Source organism: Rana temporaria, chromosome 7, assembly GCF_905171775.1.
Source record: "Rana temporaria chromosome 7, aRanTem1.1, whole genome shotgun sequence".
Taxonomy (NCBI): Eukaryota; Metazoa; Chordata; class Amphibia; order Anura; family Ranidae; genus Rana; species Rana temporaria.
The window spans coordinates 66,573,755-66,600,673 of NC_053495.1; the positions used below are offsets into that span (position 1 = coordinate 66,573,755).

At 44.9% G+C, this 26,919-nt stretch overlaps 1 protein-coding gene across 4 annotated transcripts in view; it reads left to right on the top strand.

Annotated features, from left to right (window-relative positions):
* The window catches only part of PLA2G6 (phospholipase A2 group VI), a 157,083-nt gene that overhangs the window by 55,336 nt on the left and 74,828 nt on the right, over positions 1 to 26,919 (top strand). For 3 of the 4 annotated variants that reach the window (XM_040359537.1, XM_040359535.1, XM_040359536.1), the window contains 3 exons: positions 15,234 to 15,342; positions 21,224 to 21,358; positions 25,603 to 25,693. In XM_040359537.1, the coding sequence (XP_040215471.1) occupies positions 15,234 to 15,342; positions 21,224 to 21,358; positions 25,603 to 25,693 (335 nt within the window). The remainder of the gene's footprint in view (positions 1 to 15,233; positions 15,343 to 21,223; positions 21,359 to 25,602; positions 25,694 to 26,919) is intronic. The other variant, XM_040359540.1, reaches the window with a different exon arrangement.

A 26,919-nucleotide genomic window follows, 5' to 3' on the forward strand; every position in this document is an offset into this window, starting at 1 on the left:
CTAGGGCAAGTAAAAGAGGCACCAGCTCCTGTATAAGTCACTGAGGACGCTTTAAAAAATGCTTTGGATGTCCTGGAAGGAAGGATTGCTAATATTGTTGCAACCTCCTTGAGAGATAGCAGAAAACAGGGTAGATCCTCTTCATCTGCTCTGGCTCTCTTTTCAGATAAGCCTTCTGAGGGTGAAAAATCCCTCTCTGGAGGTGAGGATCATGTGCCTCTGGTGGTTAAAAATTAAAAATATTAAAAATTATATATTGTATATTAACAACTGAATAATAAAACTTGGGACAATCAGCAGCCCCCCCCCTGGTGGTTAACAAGTAGAAAATGGGTAAGTCTGTAATAGTGTAACTAGGGTTGTCCCGATACCAAGCATTTCCCCGGGTACTTGTACTCGGGGAAAATGCTCCGATACTTTACGGATACCTGACTTTCCCTTAATCCTCCTCCAGTTCCCCCATCCGTTCTGCTCTCTCCCTCCATGCTCCTGTGTCCCCCCCCCCCCTCCATGCCGCTGCCGTCCTGCTCTCCCCCTTCGTGCCGCTGACGTTTTTCTCTCCCCCTCCATGCCGCTGCTGTCCTCCATTCTGCTCTCCCCCTCCGTGCTGCTGCCGTTCTGCTCTCCCCCTCCGTGCCGCTGCTGTCCTCCATTCTGCTCTCCCCCCTCCATGCTCCATGTCCCCCCTCCGTGCCGCTGCTGTTCTGCTCTCCCCCTCCGTGCCGCTGCTGTCCTCTGTTCTGCTCTCCTCCTCCATGCTCTGTGTCCCCCCTGCATGCTGCTGCTTCCCCCCTCCGTGCTCTGTGTCCCCCTCCATGTCCTCCTTCGCCCCCCTCTGTCAGGATGGAGAGCGGCGGTAGGAGCCGCTAAACCCGGCTCCTACCTTTTCCGAATGAACAGAGAGGGTGATCACTGACTCTGTCCATTCACATGACTGAGCATTGTAAACTGTGTTTACGATGCTTCATTTTATGAATGGATAGGAGCCTCTGTCTCGTGTCCATTCATTTCCAGTGCAGCTGAGAAAGGGACTGGGGAATCTGTGTCCTTAGTCCCTTTCTCTGTCTCAAAGGTGAGATATCAGGGGTCTGTTATGACCCCTGAAATCTCACCAAAGCCCCCCAACAGGGCTAAGAAAAAATGGCAATAAATAATAAAAATAATTAATTGTAAAAAAAAATACATATTAAAATAAACACACTGACACATACACCCCCCCCCCAAGAAATCATTGTAAAAAAACAACAAAAAGAATGTGAACATTTTTAAATTGTAAAATAAAAAAAAAATACTGACACATGACATAAAAAAAAAAAGTATCGGTATCGGCGAGTACTTGAAAAAAAAGTATGGGTATTTGTACTCTGTCTTAAAAAAGTGGTATCGGGGGGGGGCGTGTCCAAGATGGCGATGGAGACGGACGCTTAGCAGAGGAGCTCCGCAGCCATACCCGCTAATTATCCTGTTTCCCTGCGACTTATCCTGTCCCTGACGATCGGGGACCTTACCGGATTGCCCCCTGGGCGGGTATGCCCTACAAGCGGAAGAAAACCACCTTTCAGAAGTCTCCTCCAGCCCGCGTTCGTCCTAGTGGCGGGAAGCCCGGATCCCTCGTGGTGTTCAACATGGCATCCCAAACTGATGAAGCAGACCCGGCGCTGCAAGACCAGGACCACTTCGCTGCTCTGATGCAAGCCATCTCCACCTGCCAATCCACCCTGACCGAGAAAATAGATGGCATGCAGCTGGAGATGGGTTTTATCCGGAAGGATATGGATAAGGTCCGGACCAGACTGACGGAGGCCGAGCGCCGCGTGGGGGACGCGGAAGAAGTGCTCGGGGACCATGCCTCCTCTATTCGCACCCTTACTACCAAGGTCAGAGCCCTCGAGCACCGCGCAGAGGACGCGGAAAATCGTAACAGGAGGAATAATCTCCGTATCATTGGCCTCCCGGAGAGGGCAGAAGACCCGGACCCCGTCGCTTTCACAGAACGCCTCCTTCGCCAGCTGCTCCCCCAGGCTCCCTTCTCTCCATACTTCACAGTGGAAAGGGCCCATAGGATGCCGGCCGCCCGAGGCCCCCCGGGTGCACCCCCACGCACTTTCATCCTGCGCCTTCTAAACTTTCGGGACAGGGATGCAGTGCTACGTGAAAGCAGGAAGATTGAGGCCCTGCGCTTCGAGGGAGCTCGCCTAATGATTTTCCCTGATTTTTCTGTGGAGACTCAAAAACAACGGAAATCATTCGACCAGGTGAAACAGGCCCTACGCCAGAGAGGGATCAAGTACAGTATGTTGTTCCCCGCCAGACTACGTGTCCAGGATGGGGAATCCCATCGCTTTTTTGTGATTCCTGAAGAGGCGGCTGCCTGGCTGGAGACCCTTCCGCGCCATTGATCAGCTATCAACACAGCAGGTGTGCTCTCTTGTGGAGCCTTCCTGACCGTCGCTCCCGATGATCTTCCGGACGGATCCCGCTTCCACTCGATCAGCTTTGTCTCCCCCTGCCCGCCCTGATGTGGACTCACCTCTCCAGTCTTCACCGGCCGTGCGTCACCACCCCGAGTCCTGCGGGCACCGATGGGTAAGATGCTTCCCCCCGCCATTGGATGCCGGACCATGGACCCATTTGTGAGTATGTGGGGCGCTGGGGGACGAGACTACCTTATTACTTTATTACCTGTTGCCCGGGGACCCGGGAGAGGAGGAGATTCGGGTCCTAACGAGGTTCCGTTACATACGTTCCTTGGTTTGTAACAGTTGACGGGGGACGGAGCTACTTTATTACCTACGGCCCGGGGACCCGGGAGCGGAGCAGATTCGGTTCCTAACAAGGTTCCGTTACCTACACTCTTGGTTTGTAACAGTTGGCGGGGCACCGCTTAACCCTTTTTTTTGTTTTTAAGAACGTGCCCCCAGCAGTAGCTGGGTGATTAGACTCCTTTGCAGGGAAAACATTTATATATACTTTCTCTTATCCGGAATCCTTGCTTCTATGCAACTTTTTATTTGTTTTACACTTCCTTTATGAAGCGGGTGGCATAGATGCAGGTCCATCTAGTGGACATCTTCTGTTGGGCCTCCTAGGCGCCCTGTTGGTGCATTGCCTCCCAGAGACTATTAGTCATGGACTGTTTGGGATTTCAAACGCGCCCGAGTTTTAGCGGTTGCGTGGGGTGGGGGGAGGGGTTCAGTTCTCTTTTCTGTTTTTTCTTTTTTTTCGGTTACTGGTACGGTACAGGTACATTTAATAATAGATGTGATTACAGGCTTAATTTTGCTCCCCTAATGACTATGCAGGGTATGATGTGGTTGCTGGAGGGGGTGTGTCCTTGCTCTCTAACTAGGGGGATGGGCGGGGGTCCGGGAGACGGTGGAGCGCAGTATATTATCTTCCCCTTGCTATGGCTCCCCTGAGAATATTGTCTTGGAATGTGAGGGGGTTGAACTCTAAATTTAAGAGGTCCCTGGTGCTCTCATATCTCAAGAGATATCACCCGCACATAAGCATACTCCAGGAGACCCATCTTACTGGCTCCAGGGTTCTCTCACTTAAAAAGCCTTGGGTGGGTTCTTACTTTCACTCCACCCACTCCTCTCACTCCCGCGGAGTCAGTGTCCTAATTCACAAAGTGCTTCCATTCGTCCTCCTGGACCTACGCCTGGACCCCGATGGCCAATATGTCATTATACATGCTCTGTGTGACAGACTGGAGGTAGTGATCGTCAGACTGTACCTGCCCCCCTCGATGGGCATGACGGTTCTACGCAAGGTGCAGACAGCCATTGCTGATTACCCCTTGGCCACGGTGCTCTGGGCAGGTGATTTCAACATGGCCCCCAAGCCCATTGTTGGCAGATTGAACCCTGACCAAACGACTGACTCAGCATTGTCTAGATGGGCAGAGGTGTATGGACTGACCGATGTATGGAGATGGAAATACCCGCATGACAAACAATACACATGTCACTCAGCCACCCACGCGACACTGTCCCGGATAGACTTGATGTATGTCACAGACCCCCTCCTGTCCAGGGTGCAGGCGATATCCCACCTGTCGCGGGGGATTTCGGACCATGCCCCGGTCCTCTTGGAGCTCTCCACGGACACTGCCGCGGCGCAGGGTCTGTGGAGGCTCTCTAGATACTGGATTACTGACGAGAGACTGGAGCCCCTAATGCCCTCAGAGCTTGGAGACTACTGGACGCACAATGACCGCACGGCGCCCCCTGGGGTGGTTTGGGACGCTTTCAAGGCCTATACCAGGGGAAGATACCAGTTTAACATTTCCAAAGTGAGAAAAGAGTCCAGGTTGGAGCTAGCTGAGGCAGAGAGACAGGCCATGAGATTAGAAAATAGATATGCAGAGACACCCGACCCGGGATCCCACGCCGACATGCTCACTGCCTATAGGGAGTTGGCACTCATCCGAGCTGCCTCCTGCCGCCGTTTCCTTCTGGCTCAAACTCAGCGAATATTTGAACAGGGGGAGCGGGCGGGTAGGATGCTGGCCTGGCTGGCGACTGAGCGATCGGGGAACTCCTGTATAGCAAATATTAGGAACGAGGATCATACCTTGATCTCGGACCCTCTGTTAATTAACGCTAGATTCGAGCGCTACTACCAAGACCTTTACACGTCCAGAGCTTCCTATACCATGGAAGACCTTGACGCTTTCCTGCACACCCTAGACTTCCCCTCCTTGACCTCCGCTGCCAGCCGAACCCTCGAGGCCCCTGTCACGCTGAAGGAGGTCCAAAATGCAATTAAATCTATGCAGGCAGGTAAGACCCCAGGCCCTGACGGACTCCCCGTGGAATTTTACAAATCTAATCTTGAGGTGGTGGGCCCCTATTTTCACTCTACACTCTGTGCAGCGTTGGAGAGCCAAACCCTCCCGCCTTCCATGATGGATGCAGTGATCGTGGTAATACCTAAGCCTGGGAAAGACCCGGAGCTGTGCTCATCCTACCGGCCAATATCACTACTCAATGTAGACGCCAAAATTCTGACTAAGATCCTGGCCGGTCGGTTGAACACAGTGATCCTCTCGCTGGTACATGGTGACCAGACGGGATTTATGCCAGGGAAGGGCACGGATATAAATATTCGCAGGCTCCACACTAATATAGCACTCTTTAGTGAACAGAACACTGAGGGGGCGGTGGCCTCACTGGACGCAGAGAAGGCTTTTGACTCGGTAGAGTGGGCCTTCCTGTGGAAAGTGTTGTCTAAATTCGGCTTCGGCTCTAGGTTCATAGGCTGGATCAAGTTGCTGTATGGATCGCCTACAGCCAGGGTTCGCACTGGTAGTAATATATCCCCCCCATTCAGTTTGTGTAGAGGGACGCGGCAGGGGTGCCCACTATCTCCAGGGCTCTTCGCCCTGGCTATCGAACCTATGGCTATTATGCTCCGTTCGACGCACGAGGTGAGGGGTCTGGAGGTAGGCCCGTTGATTGAAAGGGTGTCGCTCTATGCTGATGACACCCTTCTATATCTTGGTGACGATTCCCGATCCCTTGCGGCAGCCCTTGAAATTATTGACAGGTTCGGTGGGTTCTCCGGGATCCGAATTAATTGGGGGAAATCTAGTCTATTTCGCTTGTCTTCCCTCAACCCCCCCACGGCGGACTTGACGCCGTTGAGTAGGGTGTCTAAGTTCCGCTACCTTGGCGTGGAGATCAGTAATTCCTTGGACCACTACCTCACTGACAATCTATACCCGGTTCTACAGGCCCTAATTGTAAAATGCCAGGCCTGGAGGACTCTTCCTCTGACCCCGGTGGGAAGGGTGAACCTACTCAAGATGGTATTTCTCCCCAAGTTACTTTACATCTTCCGACATACCCCGGTCCCTATCCCTGCCTCCTTCTTTCGTAAATTGGACAGCGTGGTCTCCTCATTTGTCTGGGGGGGGAAGGTCCCTAGAATAGCCTTGCGTAAGCTCCAGCTCCCCCTGTCCTCAGGGGGATTGGCCTTGCCCTCTTTTAAAAAATATTACTGGGCGGCGGTGCTGGTCACCGTGCGCTGGTGGTTCAAACAGACTAGGTCCAATCCCGCTGTGAATCTCGAAGCTGCTGCCTTGGGCTCATACGCCGCCCTCACGAATCTGGTCTACAGGGGGCCCAGGGCCTCTCCACAGGTTACCCTCCCAATGCGCACCACAGTCCAGGTGTGGGATGAAGTGGCGGCCGCTATGGCGGCCCCTGGCTCCATCTCGCCCCATGCTCCCCTTTGGGGCAACCCGAGGCTCTCACATTTCAGATCTATCCCGGACCCCAGCGTCTGGGCAGGATATGGAATAATTAAAATTCAGCATATCATGCCTGCTGGAACGCTGCTCTCATTTCCGGAGCTACGAGCGGCATTCGGACTTCCGTCACGGATGTTGTTCAGATATCTGCAACTGAGACACGCGGCCCAGGCACAGTTCTCCAGGACAACTTTGGTAGAACCACATAGGATAGAGAGGTTCCTTATCTCCCGGGGGATTGACAGGATAGTCTCATCCACCTACCTCCGACTCACGTGTGAAGACTCAGGAGGGGAGTCCCCCCTTCTCAGAGTGTGGAGAGTAGACATCCCGGGTCTCTCGGATGATGACTGGGAGACTGCGCTGACACATTATATTCCAACAGTCATATCTGCTAGGGACAGATTCATCCAGCTGAAATTTTTACACAGGGCCTACTACACCCCCCAGCGGCTTGCCCGGATATACCGCACCCAATCGGACCAGTGTCCGAAATGCCAGGGAGAGACGGGAACGTTTTATCATGTGGTGTGGGATTGCCCGGTGATCCGGGGTTACTGGGAGGAGGTGGCGGGCAAAATTGCTGCCGCCACTGGCCTCCGAGTGCCACTGGACCCTAAGGTTCTTCTCCTGGGTATTACGGAAGGGGTCACACAGTCTACACACGCTGGTCTACAACTGTTCTACCTTAGTTTCTACGCCAGGAAGGCACTTTTGCGCCAGTGGAGACTAACGGCCCCCCCAACGGTGGCTCAGTGGCTTGCCCTTGTAGACTCCGTGTTACCTCTCTTCAAGCTGACATACATGGGGCGGAAGTGCCCCCAGAAATTTGACAAGGTCTGGGGTTCGTGGGTGGCGGCTGGGTCCACCTCTGTGCGGTAGTGTGGCTGACGACACCCTTAGACCTGTGACGCCCTACATGACCGAATCCCTGCCCTTATTGCCGTGTCCAACCCCACGCGCTACCCCCTACATGCTGAGAGTGCCTTGCCCTTGGACGGGGACCCCGGGGTCACGATTCGCTAAATGCCATTGATCCACAATGAAAGACTACCACAAGCTCTCTCCTCTGTACCACTATAGAGACTTGCGCCTCGCCCCCCCCCCCCGCTCCGGGGGGAAAATGATTATTACCCTGCACTACACATGAGCAATCTTCATTTTATCCGACCTCCCGACCTAGACCCGGCTGGGTCTCATTCCAGTGTCATACTCTGTACCTAAGTTAGTAATCATAATGTATTGTACTTCCTGAAATACTGAATTTTGCTGTACCACAGTTCTGTTAAGCTGTTAATCTAAAACTCTGCATTGTCCTGTCTCAAATGCTTCCTTTTGTATCAATAAAAACATTTCTGTTAAAAAAAAAAAAAAAGTGGTATCGGGACAACCCTAAGTGTAACCAATGGTCGCATTATGTCAAAAATAATTGGAACAATGAAAGACCTTAAGAACTATATGAGCATATAAAACTCACAAATGGCACAGTAATTCAAATAATGACAATAATAAGTAAATAACACTTCCCTTAAAAAAAAAAAATATATATATATATATATATGAAAAAGTTCAAGATTTGCTGCACTTAAAATCGTTTTATTTTTCAAATCTTCTCGTAAAGGTTACATACCAGAGTATTCAGACATGGATGTGCGTTTCGGGCTTGCATGCTACCGCCCTTCTTCAGATCAAGTCAGAACATGCTTTCTTTATTTTCATGACTATGAAAATTGTAGATTCACACTGAAGGCATCAAAACTATGAATTAACACATGTAGAATTATACATAACAAAAAAGTGTGAAACAACTGAAAATATATTTCATATTCTAGGTTCTTTTGCAGCAGACACATCTCTAGAACTGGTAAGAGGAGACTGTGTGAATCAGGCCTTCATGGTAGAATATCTGCTAGGAAACCACTGCTAAAGAAAGGCAACAAGCAGAAGAGATTTGTTTGGGCTAAAGAACCCAAGGAATGGACATTAGACCAGTGGAAATCTGTGCTTTGGTCTGATGAGTCCAAACTTGAGATCTTTGGTTCCAACCCCCGTGTCTTTGTGCGACGCAGAAAAGGTGAACGGATGGACTCTACATGCCTGGTTCCCACCGTGAAGCATGGAGGAGGAGGTGTGATGGTGTGGGGGTGCTTTTCTGGTGACACTGTTGGGGATTTATTCAAAATTGAAGGCATACTGAACCAGCATGGCTACCACAGCATCTTGCAGCGGCATGCTATTCCATCCGGTTTGCGTTTAGTTGGACCATCATTTATTTTTCAACAGGACAATGACCCCAAACACACCTCCAGGCTGTGTAAGGGCTATTTGACCAAGAAGGAGAGTGATGGGGTGCTGTGCCAGGTGACTACCTCTTGAGAATGCCAAGAGTGTGCAAAGCAGTAATCAAAGCAAAAGGTGGCTACTTTGAAGAACCTAGAATATGAAATATATTTTCAGTTGTTTCACACTTTTTTGTTATGTATAATTCCACATGTGTTAATTCATAGTTTTGATGCCTTCAGTGTGAATCTACAATTTTCATAGTCATGAAAATAAAGAAAACTCTTTGAATGAGAAGGTGTGTCCAAACTTTTGGTCTGTACTGTATGTATATATAGTGAATGAATCGGGGCCAAATTATCAAACCATCATACCATAACGAAATTAAAAATCGAAATGTCTGGAATGAGAGGATGTAGGTGTTTTAAAAGGGGGGGGGGGGGGACAAAAATAAAATATATTAATCGAAAGAGAGTAGTAAAACTAAAATATTAATAACTTTCTATGGGATAGGCCTCCAACTAATAATTAGAGATAAAACAATTTAGATCAAAATCCACGTTGTGCCCATGGGGTACTAAAGTGCAAAGTTCATGTATCCAACGGGATTCAGTCTGACCAATTTTTTTGACCATATTGTATTTCTCAATTCCCCATACTTTTAAGGATGAGGGGTCTCTATTATGACAATGGTCATGACGACGGGATAGACTGTGCTTTGGAAACCCATTTTTTTATATTCTACATGTGTTCACAAAGTCTTTTCCAAAGCTCTCTTTTTGTTCTTCCCAAATACTGAATCTTGCACGGGCACTCTAACAAATGGACTACCCCTTCAGTCTTGCAGGAAATTAAGTCTTTAATTTTATACTCCTTTCCTGTTAAGGCAGACTTAAAGGTTTCCTTTTTCTTTTTACTTTCTTTCGTGTGTCTGCAGGTAAAGCAAGTCTTACATGGATAATAACCTTTTCCATTAAAAAATGTAAAAGACTTCTTCACAAGAGGGTCCAATAAATTTTTGGCGATCATATCCCTCAGAGTGGGGGCCCTACGATATGTAAATAAAGGTTTTTAAGGCAATATTGTTCCTAAATGGCGATCCGCTTTCACAATATTCCAATACTTCCTGCAGATTGTCTCAATTTGTTTGTGTTGCACACAGTAAGCCATGACTAAGCACTGACGCCAGTGCGAAACGTTGGCCATACTGATTTTTGTGGGCTTGCAGTGACTGTATGCACAGTTGAAAATAAAGACATCTCTTTTAAAGAAAATTTTGGAGTGCGGCTGTCCAGCTTTTGTTCTTTTGTTTTTTTGCTGTTGCACACAGTAGTCCATTACAAGAGGCACTCCACTGGCAAATGTATTCATTTTTGTTGAATCTTTGATTAGAGCAGCTCTTTCCAAAAAAGAGACAGCTTCTATTTTCTTCTTAATAATAAAGTCCTGTTTATAGCCTTTTTCCACAAACCTTTTGCTGATGAAGTATGCGTGTTTGAGAAATACATCAGTCTTCGTGCAATTTCTTCTTAATCTTAGAAGCTGTCCTTTTGGTATATTGTCCAAACAAGGGGTATGGTGACAGCTGTCCAAAGATAAATAGCTGTTCCTATCTACTGTTTTAAAATTAGTCTGTGTTACCAAAGTTCTTCCTTCTTTAAAGCAGGAGTTCACCCGAAATTCTTTTTTTTTTAACATTAGATTGGGCCTAATTACGGGAAGCAGAATCGGGTGTTTTGATTAAAATCAATGCATTACTTACACTTTTTGAGATAGATGTTCTCCGCCGCTTCCGGGTATGGTCTTCGAGACTGGGCGTTCCTATTTGATTGACAGCCTTCCGACGGTCGCATACATCGCGTCACGAGTTGCCGAACGTCGGTGCGGCTCTATACGGCGCCTGCGCACCGACGTTCGGCTACTTTCGGAAACTGGTGACGCTCTGTATGCGACGGTCGGAAGGCTGTCAATCAAATAGGAACGCCCAGTCCCGCAGCCCATACCTGAAAGCGGCGGGAGAACATCCATCTCAAAAAAGGTAAGTACTGCATTGATTTTAATCAAAACACCCGATTCTGCTTCCCGTAATTAGGCCCAATCTAATGTTTAAAATAGATTTTTTTGGGTGAACCTCCACTTTAATAATCTCTAAATCAAAAGTTTTTTTTTTTTTCATCGCTTATCTCCCATGTAAGTTTAATGTTTTTAACGTTCGTATTCAGATAAAAGCCAGAGAAACAGAATCTCCTAGTCCTTACAATTGCCCAAACCTGCTTAGACTTTCCATTCCATTCACTCTTAAAGGGTCACTAAAGGAAATTTCTTTTTTTTAGCTAAATAGCTTCCTTTACCTTACTGCAGTCCTGGTTTCATGTCCTCATTGTTAATTTTTGCTCTGATTTTGCTGTAATTCTCCTCTGTTTTGGACACTTCCTGGTTGTCTGTTTCCTGATCACCACAGTACTGGGAGATTTTAGTTTTGTTTTCAAACCAATACGGCTCTATGGCACTGTCCAGCACAGATACAGCATAACATGCTAAAACGAAACTAAATGCAAAAACAAAACTAAAAAACTACAGGTACATTATATAATTGATTTTTATCTACCTTTTTAATCGTTTTTAACCACTTAACCCCCGGACCATTTTGCTGCCCAAAGACCAGAGTACTTTTTGCGATTCGGGACTGCGTCGCTTTAACAGACAATTGCGCAGTCGTGCGACGTGGCTCCCAAACAAAATTGGCGTTCTTTTTTTCCCACAAATAGAGCTTTCTTTTGGTGGTATTTGATCACCTCTGCGTTTTTTATTTTTTGCGCTATAAACAAAAATAGAGAGACAATTTTGAAAAAAATGAATATTTTTTACTTTTTGCTATAATAAATATCCCCCAAAAATATATATATAAAAAAAAAAATTTTCCTCAGTTTAGGCCGATACGTATTCTTCTACCTATTTTTCATTAAAAAAAACGCAATAAGCGTTTATTGATTGGTTTGAGCAAAAGTTATAGCGTTTACAAAATAGGGGGTATTTTTATGTCATTTTTATTAATATATATTTTTTACTAGTAATGGCGGCGATCAGCGATTTTTTTTCGGTATTGCGACATTATGGCGGACACTTCGGACACTTTTGACACATTTTTGGGACCATTGGCATTTTTATAGCAATCAGTGCTATAAAAATGCATTGGATTACTATAAAAATGCCACTGGCAGTGAAGGGGTTAACACTAGGGGGCGGGGAAGGGGTTAAGTATGTCCCTTGTGTGTTCTTACTGTGCGGGGGGGGGGGGTGGCCTCACTAGGGGAAACACTGATCCTCTGTTCATACATTGTATGAACAGAAGATCAGCATTTCCCCCGCTGACAGGACCGGGAGCTTGGTGTTTACACACACAGCTCCCGGTCCCCGCTCTGTAACGAGCGATCGCGTGTGCCCGGCGGTGATCGCGCCCGCCGGGCACACGCACGGGTGTCGAGGGCGAGCGGGGGGCGCGCGCGCGCCCCTAGTGGTGGCTGAGAGAGAGGACGTTATACTACGTGCTCTCGCCCAGCAGAGCCAACTTGCCGACGTAGAACGGCGGTGCGTGGTCGGCAAGTGGTTAAAACGAATCAGTTAACTATTATGTCCCTATACCCTGTAAACAGACATTTCAGCACATATATACCTTATTACACGGCTAGAGCCAATCACGACAGTTCATTGCCAAATATCTGAAGGGAGAAGCACGAAAATCTTTCTCGTATGATAACAGAACAATTTTCGTGTAATTGGTATAGAATTTGTACGAAAAAATTTGCGTGACCACTAACCTGCATGCTTGGAAACTAAAGAATACATTACATGACATGCATCAGTTGTATTTTGTCTTATGAGAATTTTCGGAATTTTAGTTACCTAATGGTTTTCGATGAGACTAGCATGCAAAAAAAAACAGACCATCATTTGTCCAGGGCCATATCGTGACTGGCCCAACACTGAGAAGCTATTTTCTCCTCCAGAGCAGTTTTGCTTCAAAAAATGGACGGTCCCTGTAGTGGTCCCTGCCATCTCGTCTTAACCAGAAGTTTATTTTCCCTGTAGAGGATAATTCTTTGTTCAAGGACTCCGTGGATAAGTTGTGGTGTTCGGACCATGGATCCAAAAACCCACAACCTGTTTCTGTTGGTTCAAAAGTTTTGCATAATAAAATTTGCCAGGTCAGTCTTTCCCTGCTTCTGTTTTTTTTTTCTGACTTCAGTAGACAGCTGGGATACTTATACATTCTCATTTGTTTTCTTTTTATCAATGCTATGTTTTTTCACTGTGGGTGATCAGGATTGCAAATTTCTCACCTTTCCTTTTGGCCTGTCCACGGCCCTCCCAGGTTTTTTCCAAGGTGCTTGCCCTGGTTTTCATTCTGTTCTGTTTCTAGGGATACCCTTGTGAATTACCTGTAGGGTCAGTCCTCCCTGTGTCTGCTATGTCCAATGGACAATGCAGACTTTCCAGAGCTTCAATGGGTTCCTCAACCTACAGAAGTCATCACTAGAACTGGTTTACCGTTCAGAGTTTCTGTGAGTTGGATTTCAGCTCCTGTGTATAAGCCCTTTGATCACAGGGCTAATCTCAGTTTGTTTCTGTATAAGAGTCTAAGGAGAAGACATTTCCTCATATAAGCCTATGGTCTAAAGGATAAGGTTCCTTCCTTCCCTGTTATGGCTCACCAGATCTGTTCGTGGGCTTTCCAGCATCAAGCATCTATTTCTCCCATTTTCAAGGCTCCCACCTGGTGTTGTGGAAATTTTATGAAAATGTATTTAATATGTAGTGTCATAGTGTCGCCCAGTGTAAGTACTCCCGCACCCCGCTCTAAAGAGCTGACTGGGGAACACTGATGCTGGTTGAGTCCCGTCTGGTAGTGGAAAACTTCCTGAGGTTGGAGAGAGGTGTTTGCAGAGTGGGGATATGTCTGCCAGTGAAGGACCACTCTGCAATGCACAGAACGATCGTCTGGAGCGGATATGTTCAATCTGCAAGGACATTATCGGTTAAGAGGGGATGGGTGCTCTTGTCTCTGCTGTGTGTCTGATCAGCACATGTCAGAATGCATAGCGTACACCTGCAGATAACCACCCATCCACAGGAACAGTAGTATAATCCGGGTATGCATTGTTCTCTGGAACAACACAGAATAAGGATTCATACCAGCGGTAATGCAGGAGTCTTTTGAGTTGTTATGGTCAGAGGCAGAGTTCATGTTTGTTAGCCATGCGGCTTCATTTGTTTAGTTGAAGAAGCATACACACTACCCCTGCCCAGACACGCCCATAAGAACCCCTTAGCCATTATTCATTGGTTATTTGTATTACCTAAAGTATTTTTTGTACCAGGTAATATTCAGGCCTCCTTTTGATTTTGTTGGCTTTTGTTAACTCTCTTATTGTACTAAATGAAATGGAGCACAGACCAATTTTTTTCAGTCAGAATTAGACATGCAAACCTCCAGTGAGTAAATTTTGTTTCAGTGGTAACTATGTAAAAGAGGATTTCCCTGTCTGAGATCTTCTCTTGCTCCCTGCCGTGTTTTCACACATTTTAAGAAAAATCTCCCAAATGGGACACACAGCAAGAAAAAAGAAAATTAAAAGTCAGAAGTTTATAACTATTCGCTACTCATATACCAAACAAATAAGAAAAACATTTTGGCTGAGCCACTAATACATGAGTGCATGAGTATGCAGATCAGAAGTTGAAACTTTTCATCTAGTTTTCACTAGCTACAGGTGTAGGTATTTGTAGGCAGAAACAATCCAGGCTATTTCTATCTCCTGAAAGCGGTCAGCTATGGAAGTCTTTGTTTTTTTTCTTCAATGTGGGTTTCCTTTAAACCGTTGATAATATACCGTATTTTCCGGCGTATAAGACGACTTTCTAACCCCTTAAAATCTTCTTAAAAGTCGGGGGTCGTCTTATATGCCGGTAACCTAACTTACCTTATCCCAGAATCGCGGCCGTATGATTTTTCAAAAGCCGCGCCTCAGACGTCTTCTGTTCCGTGATAGGCGGAAACACTCAGCTTCCCAGGAGGCACTGTGTTCAGTGTCCGCCTATCACGGAGGCCCTCTCGTCCTGTGTTTACGGTCCGCCTATCACGGAGGCCCTCTCGTCCTCGGACGAGAGGGCCTCCGTGATAGGCGAACACTGAACACAGTGCCTCCTGGGTAGCTGTGTTTCCGCCTATCACGGAACAGAAGACGTAGAAAAGTCGTACGGCCGCAATTCTGCATGTATTGGGATAAGGTAAGGGCACAGTCTGGCATGTAATAGGGCACAGTCTGGCATGTAATGGGGCACAGTCTGGCATGTAATGGGGCACAGTCTGGCATGTAATGGGGCACAGTCTGGCATGTAATGGGGCACAGTCTGGCATGTAGTGACAAGGTCTGGCATGTAATGGTGGCACCGTGAGGCGAGGCATGACTAGTAGGAAGGGGGTAGTCTTATACGGCGAGTATATCCCAAAACCAACATTTTGGCTGGAAAATTAGGGGGTCGTCTTATACGCCCAGTCGTCTTATACGCCGGCAAATACGGTATGTTGTAAATCGTATTTTTATTGTGTAGCATTATATAGGTCAAGTATCAATGTTTGTATGTTTTTTTTTTTTTTTTTTTTTTTTTATGTACATCTATATTCTTTCCGCAGAAGGATCATCTGGAGCTAATTAAAGCTCTCATCGTTTTCGGGGCCAATGTGGAGCAACCAAACGACTTTGGGGAGACACCGGGACTCCTGGCAGCGCGGTCCAGCAAAGGTGTTAAACCTTGCATGTTGAAGTGGTGGTTTTTCTCTGCAAGGAAATGAGTGGAAGGAAGAATGCTCCTGAAGCATACTTTTCTTATTATATCTCATGTATTTAAGACGGCCTTTCTTTCACATACACACAGGTCCTTGCAAATAGAATATCATAATCATTTATGAAATGTGAAACAATAATATTATACAGAGAGAGCCTGGTTCATACACATAATGTATGTACAAAGAGCCTATTTAGAAAATTCTTGATTTTAAAAAAAAATATTATTTTTTTATTTGGGTTCTTGCATTTCACTTACTCCTATTAAATTATTCATGATAAATCAGTGATATAATAAAAATGAAAAGTGAAGTGTGAAAAACAGTAAAAAACACTGAATGCTATATATATATATATATATATATATATATATATATATATATATATATATATATATATATATATATATAATGTGTGTGTGTGTATATATATACACACACACACATATACATATATTTTATTTAAAGATAGCAATCACATGAAGCCATTTATTGGCACGTCGTTTTTTTAATCCTTTTTTAAATTATAATAACAGAAATCACCCAAATGGCCCTGATAAAAAGTTTACATACCCTGGAATGTTTGGCCTTGGTACAGACACAGAAGGTGGCACACACAGATTAAAATGGCAATTAAAGGTTGATTTCCCACATTTGTGGCTTTCAAATCACAATTGGTGTCTGTGTATAAATAGTCGATGAGTTTGTTAGCTCTCACATGGATGCACTAAGCAGGCTAAACACTGAGCCACGAGGAGGTAGAAAAGAACAGTCAAAAGACCTGCGTAACAAGGTAATTAAACTTTACAAAGATGGGAAAAGGATATAAAAAGATATCCAAATCCTTGAATATGCCAGTCAGTACTGTTTAATCACTTATTAAGAAGTGGAAAATGTGGCTCTTTTGATACCAAGCCAAGGTCAGGTACACCAAGAAAGATTACAGCCACTGGTGGTGGAATTGCTCAGGGAATAAAGAAAAACAGAGAAATACAGGCTGTTCTCCAAAAAGACGACGTGGTTGTTTTTAAAGAGCACAATTCAACGAAACTTAAAGAAGAAAGCCTTTACTACGCCAATGCCACAAAAAAGCCAATGAGGCATGTCAAGGTGTTGTTGGGCATATTGTAACCAGGCTTTTTGTGTGTAACTTGTACAGTAAGGGCTTCTTTCTGGCAACTTGACCATGCAGCTCTTCTTTGTTCAAGTATCATTGTATTGTGCTTAAAAACAACCACACCACCTTTTTCCAGAGCAGCCTGTATTTCTCCCGAGGTTACCTGTGGGTTTTTCTTTGTATCCCGAACAGTTCCTGTGGCTAAATTCTTTCTTGATCTATCCTGGGCCGGATTAAGAACATCATGGACCTGGTGCTAAGGATTTTGGTGGGGCTTTTTATAAAAAAAAAAGAAAACTATGTTTTCTTATAACAAATTAAATTGAATAGAGAGGGAGGGTGTGAGAGAGAGAGAGGGGCAGAGGGGTGATTGAGAGAGAGGGTGAGAGAAGGAGGATACGCATGAGCATGCATGGGAGAGAGATTAGCGCAGCCCGGCCGGGTGAAGATGGCGGCGCCCGTGACCTGCCAGATTGATCGCAGCGCTGGAGGGCTCAGTCTAAAAGTTAAGTGTACCATAATGTGCTAATATGCTGTGCATACTTGTACATTATGGCATAACCTACCTCAGGGCCTCTAAAAAGTAGTAATGTTAGCAAAGTTTACTACCACTTTAATATCACAGGATCCAAGGAGCCTCTCGTGGGGCCCCCTACTGACCAGATGGCCCTTGGGTAGTGCCCAAATGCTTAGTTTCCAACATTTCACCAATATTTTCGGGGACACTTTTTTTTTCCATTGGCATACTTAGAGTAGCTGACATCCCCTATGTTCCTCTTTACATCACAAAAATTGTAATCACAAAATTAAATGAGTACTAATAATGGGCAGAACAAATATGAGGATTGAGAAAATTTCCTTTAGTTGAACTAACAAAAGTGGGACTATTCTAAAGCGGGTAACATTGAGGACATTCAATATAATTTTAAATAACTTTTTGTGGGTAAGAGGCATAGGGGAGGAGTATGAGTGGTATAAAAGTGGGAAGTATGTGCAGGTGAGGGAGAGGAATGTGGAGGGTATAACAGTGGGCACTATGTACAGGAGAGGCATGTGGAGGGTATGGCAGTGGGCACTATGTACAGGAGATGCGTTTGCAGGGTATGACAGTGGGCACTGTATACAGGAGAGGAGTGAGGAGGGTATGACAGTGGGCAGTATGCACAGCAGAGGAGTGAGGAGGGTTGACAGTGGGCACCTTGTACAGGAGAGGAGTGTAAAGGCTATGACAGTGGGCAGTATTTACAGGAGTGAAGTGTAGAGGGGACGCCACTCCTCTCCAGTATATACAGGAGTGGAGTGTGGAGTATATGATGGGGGCAGTATGTACAGGAGAGGGTTGTGGAAGGTATTATGGGGGCAGTATGTACAGGAGAGGAGCGTGGAGGGTATGCCAGTGGGCAGTAATTACAGGCAAGGAGTGTGGAGGGTATGACAGTGGGCAGTGTGCACAGCAGAGAAGTGTGGAGGGTTGACAGTGGGCACTATGTACAGGAGAGGAGTGGGGAGGGTATGTCAGTGGGCAATATGTACAGGAGAGGAGTGTGGAGGGTATGACGGCAGGCAATATGTACAGGAGAGGAGTGTGGATGATATGATTCTGAGCAGTATGTACAGGAGAGGAATGTGGAGGTTATGACAGTGGGGCAGTATGTACAGGAGAGGAATGTGGAGGATATGACAGTGGGCACTATATACAGGAGGAGTGTGGAGGGTATGACAGCGGGCAGTATGTACAGGAGAAAAGTGTATGACAGTGAGCAGTATGCACAGGAGAGGAATGTGGAAAATTATGACATTGATCACTGTTATTGTGTTCTGCCAGTGTAACATCATCTTTCAAGCCCCGTACACACGACCGGTTTTCCCGGCAGGAAAACTGCCAGGAGAGTATTTGGCCGGGAAAACAGCCGAGAATCCTGACGGGAAACTAGAGAACCCTGCTCTCTATTTACTCTTCTGGTTTCCTGCCGAGAAAAACAGTTGTCTGTATGCTTACCTGTCCCAGGTAAATCCGCACATGCTCCATAAGAGTTTGACGCATGCGTAGTAGCATACAAGTTTAGTGTTGGGTGTAACAAAATAGCGGCAACGGCATAGAATGTGATGTCGATGACATCGCCGTGTTCATGCCATTTAAAAGAACGGCGGTGCTTTTGAATGGCCGTCTGTATGCACGGCTTTGCAAGACAAGCTTGCCAGGAATCCTGGCAGGAAAACTGACGTTTTTTTTGCTGGCGGGATTCCTAGCCGTGTGTACAGGGCCTCATAGTATACAAAAAAAACGGGCTAAATTTAGTGTTTATTTTTATTCATGAAACCGTTTCTTTCCAAAAAAAAAAGTTTGAAAAATTGCTTCCCAAATACTGTGCAACATAAAAAGTTGCAATGACCACCATTTTATTCCCTAGGGTGTCTGCTAAAACAACATATATAATGTTTTAGGGTTCTGAGTAATTTTCTGGCAAAAAGAAAATGGATTATTACAAGTGTCAGAATCCACCTCGGTGGCAAGTGGTTAAATATATATATATAAATATATATTGTTTTTAAGGTAATTTACTATATTTTCTAAATTTGTGCAGAACTTTTATTGGACAGCTGGGGATAATGGCACTTTTACAATTGGTCCAAGACTCCAAGCTGTCCATTAAGCTCTGCCTCTGACAAGAAGTGAGGAGAGGCACTGTGAGCTCATCCTCTCAGTCTGCTGCAAACAGAGTGTGCCAGCTTGTATTTAAACTGGCTGCTCTGTATGTAGCTCCTGACAGACTGCGCAAGGAGCTCCATATTTCTAGAACCATAGGTCCTAGGAGCCCCAGATATTGACCAGTAGGGGGGTGGTCTTTCGCTACCTACAGCCCAAATGTGGGGTCATTATGACCCTCAAAACTTGATTTTTCTTTCTTTTTTTGGGGGGCAAATGGGCCTATCTTAAGGTAAGGGGCCTGGAGCTGCAGCTCCAATAGCCCCTATGTTAATCCAACCCTGGATCTATCTGACCTTGGCTTGGTATCAAGAGATCCCCACATTTTCCACTTCTTAACCACTTAAGGACCGCCTGCTGCACATTTACGTCGGCAGAATGGCACGGCTGGGCACAAGCACGTACCTGTACGTCCTCTTTAAGTGCCCAGTCGTGAGTCGCGGTACGAAGCTCCGCGGCCGCGGTACCCACGGACCCGATCGCCGCTGGAGTCCCGCAATCAGTCCCCGGAGCTGAAGAACGGGGAGAGCTGTGTGTAAACACAGCTTCCCCGTTCTTCACTGTGGCGCCGTCATCGATCCACAATCAATGACGTCACACCTACAGCCACAGGAACCACAATCAATGACGTCACACCTACAGCCACACCCCCCTACAGTTAGAAACACAGAGGAGGTCGCACTTAACCCCTTCAGCGCCCCCTTGTGGTTAACTCACAAACTGAAATTGTCATTTTCACAGTAAACAATGCATTTTTAATGATTTTTTTGCTGTGAAAATGACAATGGTCCCAAAAATGTGTCAAAATTATCCGAAGTGTCCGCCATAATGTCGCAGTCACAAAAAAAAATCGCTGATCGCCGCCATTAGTAGTAAAACATTTTTTTTTTTATAAAAATGCAATAAAACTATCCCCTATTTTGTAAACGCTATACATTTTGCGCAAACCAATTGATAATTGCTTATTGCGATTTTTTTTTTTACCAAAAATAGGTAGAAGAATACATATCGGCCTAAACTGAGGAAAAATGTTTTTTTTTTATATGTTTTTGGGGGATATTTATTATAGCAAAAAGTAAAATATATTGCATTTTTTTCAAAATTGTCGCTCTATTTTTGTTTATAGCGGAAAAAATAAAGACCGCGGAGGTGATCAAATACCACCAAAAGAAAGCACTATTTGTGGGGAAAAAAGGATGCCAATTGTCAGTTAAAGCGACGCAGTGCCGAATCGCAAAAACTGGCCAGGTCCTTTACCTGCATTTTGGTCTGGGTCTTAAGTGGTTAATAAGTGATTAAACAGTACTGACTGGCATATTCAAGGCTTTGGATATCTTTTTTTTTTTTTTTTTTTAATATATCCCTTTCCATCTTTGTAAAGTTTCATTACCTTGCTACGCAGGTCTTTTGACTGTTCTTTTCTACCTCCTCATGGCTCAGTGACCTGCTTTATTGCATCCATGTGAGAGCTAACAAACTCATTGACTATTTATACACAGACACCAATTGTAATTTAAAAAGCCACAAATGTGGGAAATTACCCATTTTAAGTGCCATTTTAACCTGTGTGTGCCACCGTCTGTGTCTGTACCAAGGCCAAACATTCCAAACTTTTTATCAGGGCCATTTGGGTGTTTTCTGTTATTATGATGGAAAAAGGATCCAAAAAACGATGTGAAATGGCTTTGTGTGATTGCCATCCTTAAATAAAAGACCGTTTTTTGGCATGATCAGTCATATTTTCAATAATGCCAACATTTTTTGCTTTCCTCTCCTTGAAATGTTATAATTAATCTACAAAATATTTTGCCCTATTTGAAATACAGTGAAAGTACAGTATGAGTGGAGTAGTTGCTCAGAGCAGATTCATAGACATGGCCCACAGTGTCTTGTTTGCACAAGGTATCCCAGTACACAGGCTAGTGCTTAATCTGAAATATACTGCTTTTGTTTTGCAGTAGTGTGCTAGTTTACCCTCTAGCAAATTATGCCTTTTTCTTCCCCTTCCCTTTAAAGGATCTAATCGCAAGGTGCTGCTCGACATGCTTTATAACGTAGGAGCACAGCGCTGTTTTCCCCCTGATACCCAACTTCCGCCAGCTGCCTCCCAATCCACAGCAGCGCTACCCATGGACACAAGTAGAGGCATAGGTAACCTTCCCCTTTCTCCTGAAAACAAGGTCTTCTCTACTTCATCACATTTTTGGAGCTCTTTAGAGACACTAATAAGAAATGTATGGTAAAAATTGGATGATAAAATTCTATTGATGGTTCTAGGCTTATTTTTATACTACCGTGCGCTCCAAAAGAGTGGATGAAGTCACAGCTAGATTCTTCCTTTCTTTTCTTTTTTTTTTTCACTTTTCCTTGTGCAAACCTTACTTTTCTGTGTAAAATTCCACAGCTCTTTTTTTTTTCTTCAGGTGTCACCCTGTTTTCTTCAGTCTGAAATATGGGAATCATTTCTTTTCTTGCACTCATTTTCCTTCCTATTTCTATGATCTGTCTGTGCGAAGACGTGTGTATGTATATGAGGTTTGATGCAATGATTACATTTTTTTGCTAATGAGAATTTAAACCCAGTCTTTTGCCAACATTTTGGATAGTATGTGTAAGTGCTAAAACCCCAGTTTTAAAGAGTTTCTATCTCCCAAAAAGGAAGAAGAAATATCCCCAAAGTAATGGGATAACCATCCTATGACAGTTGTCCTTGAAAAAGTATCCTCCTTTGGCAGGTTACATCTCTATTTCTGTTCTGATGACATATGCCAGCCTGTTGGTTGTGATATGCAATTTTTATAGAAAATATATATCTTTTTTTTTTTTTTTATATGTTGAGGACCTAAACATAAAAAGTTTTTTTAAATAAAGTAAATATAAAATGTTACATACAAATATTTTATATTTACAATTCCAGCAGGAAGAGCTCTGACATTTTTTCTCATGTTTACCAGACTAGTTTTAGCCGCTTTGCTAAAAAATAAAAAAATAGGAATTCTATATACAGAGTGTTATAGCTCAGGCTCACATACAGTATATACATTTATAGCTGAATGAGTCAAAGTAGTGACTCTTTCCCGTTTTCTTCCTGCTTCATGAAGACCGCTGTATAGAGATTTAGTTGGAGAGTCTTTAAATAGATGCTGTGCACTTTTCAGAAAATGTAGTGCTCTGTGACACTAGTAAACTACTGCATGTTGGCGTTTAGGGGACAGAGTGCTTGAAGGTTAGGTTTGAAGGCTAAAGTAAATAATACTATTGACTGGATGTGCGTTAAAGTCTAAGGCCCCTTTAACACTGGGGCGGGAGGTGCGGTGGCAGTATAGCGCCGCTATTTTTAGTGACGCTATACCGTCGAATTGCGACGGTATTCGGCCGCTAGTGGTGCGGTTTTAACCCACGCTAGCGGCCGAAAAAGGGTTACCGCGGTTTCCAATTGATTTCAATTGGAATGAGCTATAGAGGAGCGGTAAACGCAACGCTCCTCTCACCGCTCCAAAGATGCTGCTAGCAGGAATTTTGGAGCGGTCCTGCTAGCGTACTGCTCCAGTGTGAAAGCCCTCAGGCTTTCACACTGGAGAAACAGCAATAGCGCCTGCAAACCACCCCAATGTGAAAGGGGCCTAAAGGTCAGGGATTTTAGTGTGAGGACAGTTTTTAACACTTGTTTTTGAAGTGGAAAATCCCATGGTAAGAACCACCAGGTGCCAGGTTCTTGGTGGTAAAAAACATCATATCAGTGCTGTACCAGTAGAGAACTGTATTCAGATGTGCCTGCTTAAGTTAAGAGTACAAGTATAAGCAGGGCCGCTGATAGGGCAGTACAGCCAGCCCTGTTGTACCGGGCCCCGGCCCTATCAGCTCATCAGGGGGGCCCGGACAGCTTTATAGTGCATTTCATTCAAACCCCAAAAATAGTGCTGAATAAATGACATTGACATCCTACTGGCTTAGGGAGTGTATACATATATTTTCCTGGGCCCCTTTAGGTGAACAGAGGGGCTCAGGAGGTGGGCACTGGGAGGGACTATTTTTCCATTTTCGGGGCGGAGGTACACAAACCTGTGCCCAGCCACATGCTCTATAGATCCGGCCGCTCTTCCCTGGTGCTTGGCGGAGTGATCCATACAGTGATTTACCTGCTCTGCTCTTTCAAGGACTTATATGAGAGAGCTGACAGGGAGAGAACGGCGAAACGAATCCTAGCGGCGGCGGAGGGTAGCGCGGTATCCATCGGGCAGCACACAGTGAGTGAAGTTTTCACTGTAATCTCAGCAGAATCATCTATATCCTCACAGTGCCTTATGATAATCATTCACACAGCACACAAGGTGCTCTATGGCTCTATCACAGTGTGTCACATGCTGTTGTGTGCTGACTTTGTTACTTTATGGGTGTATTGTGTGTCACAGATTATAGCACAGCCACAGCAAAGTCAGCACACACCAGCATGTGCACCTTGTGTGCTGTGTGAATGAATATCCGAATGCTATAAGGCTTCATGCACACAGGAGATTTTAAGAATGCCCCTTCTCTTGGCAGCAGCCTTTTTCCAGAAAAATACACCTGTGTATGGGGCCTAAAGATCACAAGGAACTGTAAGATGCTACTGCACACTTGTGTTTTGTGGGGGGGGGGGGGGGGGTAAATACACACAGCTGAGCTGTGTTTTTACAGCCCCTCAACCACTCCCCTTTAACCACGCCATTTTAAAACGAAAACGCAACTTTTGAGGCAGGGTCAGAGGCGGTGGCAAGGGCGGGGTCAAAGGGGGCCCCATCAGGTAGGCTGTACGGGGCCCCATGATTTCTAACAGCGGCCCTGAGTATAAGGTTATGTTGCATGGATACAGATGCACATTCTGGACCTTATTTATCACATAGATGGAAAAAAGAGCTATTCTTTTTTGCTTTTGGGTACCAACCAGAGTGTTGGTAATATTGTAGCAGGGAATTTAATTTGGTGCTGTAAAACTCTAATCACTTCATCCTTCAGATACTTTGATACTTTTTTTTTTTTTAGTAAAAGACTAACAAATTGAACATTGTGACTCCTTGTCCTATGAGAGCACCAGAGGAGCACACTTAAGTATCTGTATCAGAAACCAAAAATCCCCACCATGTCACTAATGCTGTGCAGAAATCTGTGTTGTGTCACAATGCTATAAAAAAAAAAAAAGACATCTTAGCATTCCATCAATTAATTTTTTTTTTTAAATTTCATTCTTTATTTGTCTTTTCTCTTATACACATTTGATTATTTAAACAAATCTTTCATAAAAAAGTTCCAAGAACCGACATCATTCCTTATTTGTAACTTAATCTTAGTATAAAATACAGCTGGTGCAAACGTTAAGTATATACATTGATTATCTTGTTTATGTAAAGGGAAGGGAAAGCAACATCCAATAGAAAGGAGACAAAATGAGGGATAGAAAAAACAAAAAAAAGATAAAATGCTCAGATCACCTCCATTGGTCAGGGGAACTGTTCTTATACCTGATCACGGTGTGGTTAGTACCTAATATCTTCGCCCTTAGTTTTATATACCTGGACCCTCCCTCCATTATCCTCTCTCCCCTGGTGAGGTTTCAAGGCCAGCCCCAGCTTTCCTGAAATGGCACATATCTGTCTTTATTTTTGGGTGTTATTTTTATTTCTTCTTCATCCCAGTTGTATTTCTTACCCACTAGAGGGGCAGGTCCTTCAAGGTCTCCACATCTCCTCAAACTCCTTAAGATTACCTCTTTTTGTATAGACTGCTCTTTCTTTACATATCGTCTCATTTACTGCTCCCACCCATTCTCTTATTGTTGGAGGTGTTATCGCCTGCCATCTTGACATTATTAATTTCCTGGCTTGGAACAGACATCTCAGTAATGCAACTGTGGTGCTTTTCTTCTCATTCCGTTCCCTTCTATATCCCAGTACACATAGTGTGGCTTCCACCTCTAGAGGTATACCAAATGTCTCCCCTATGACATTTATCACTCCCTCAATTCCATCAATTAATACTTGTATTTTCTATCTGTATGTCTACAGTACTGTCCAGCTAGTGATCTCCAGTAGCACGCAATTCTCCAAGCTCTTAGTTGCATTCCCTGATGTAAAAATTCTTTATCCGTCCATATCCTTTAGTACCTGGCATCCTCCCAGAGGCTTGACCATCAGTTTTAATAGACTGATCTAGACTAGTCTTAGTTGGCTTTCAATAAAATTGTATGAAAGGAGTGTTTGTGAGTGTGAATGAGTGTGTGCACTCCCTTCTACTTTCTCCCTATTTGTTGCTAAAATAGCTGTTGACCTTTGTAAATGTAATTCCTTTTAGATGGTGTTCGTCTTTTTATTATCTTGTAACTTTACCTTGAAATAAACTAGCTTCTAATTATTACCCAGGATTCCAGGACATGATCTATGTGTCCACTGCACTAAGCAGCATGCTGGCATCAGGTGACACTGTGGATTTCATGGAAGATGGCCTAAGAGTGTAAGTTGTCCAACGGCTTTTTAATATCCTGTAGAATCCAGGGTATTTTGTCAATAACATATGCTTACTGTTTGCTTTCCCTGAAAAATGTGCCAAGAATAACTGACTGGTGCGGATAGCTCTTTGGGTTTTTTCCCTTCAGTTTTCAAACCTACAGTCCATCGTGGAAAGAAGCTATAGCATGTTTCTAAGGCACGATAAGATGTTTTACAGAAAGTAATATTCATCGCTTATATTTCCTGAGTTTGTTTAATGAATTAAGGATCACTTTACACTGTTCCCAAAAACATGTTCACTGATCAGCCATAACCTTATGACCATTCACCTAATACTGAGTAGGTCCTGCTTTTGCAGCTAAAACAGCCCCTTTTGTTGTCAAAACAGCAATGACCTCTGAAGGCAAGTATGGCGCTAAGCTGTCCTTTAAAGGAGAAGTCCAGCCCAAGCTTTTTAAGCTGGGGTTCTAAGGGTCACAGGAGTGCAATTTGTTTTGCACTCCTGTGACCTGTTTTCAGTGGAGAGTGGTCTGAAGTCCGCTCTCCGCTGATGTCGCTGCAATCAGTCAAGGCAGCGTGTCATCCCGACTTAGGAAGTCTGGATCTGCCAGCTGCCTTGACTAATGGCAATATCAGCGAGCCGCTGAGAAGGCTCAGTGATCCAATGAGCGTGGAGGAGCAGAGCGGGAGAGTTGCGGACAGTTAGCAGCTCTCCTCTCGGGGAGGTGAAAGAACCGAGCTTTCAGCGGTGTTTGGTGGCTCGGTTCTCAGTGCAGCGATGCCTGGGGGAACGGAGTGCGGCCCCCCCCCTCTCCTGAACCGCACCAGGCCACATGCCCTCAACATGGGGAGGATGTCCCCATGTTGATGGGGACAAGGGTCTCATCCCCACAACCCTTGCCCGGTGGTTGTGGGGGTATGCGGGCGGGAGGTTTATCAGAATCTGGAAGACCCCTTTAACAAAGGGGACCCCCAGATCCTGACCCCCCCCCTGTGTGAAATGGTAATGGGGTACATTGTACCTCTACCATTTCACCCCAAAAAAAATGTCAAAGTGTTAAAAATGACAGTAGCCGGTTTTTGACAAATCTTTTAATAAAATCTTCTTTTCTTCTTTCCTTCGGGTTTCTTCCGCTGCTTCTTTCTTCTCGTCCACATCTTGCCCGACGTGTTCTTCTATCTTCTCCGTCCGTCCTTCAGCCTTCTGGTCCCGCATCTTGCCCGTTGTCT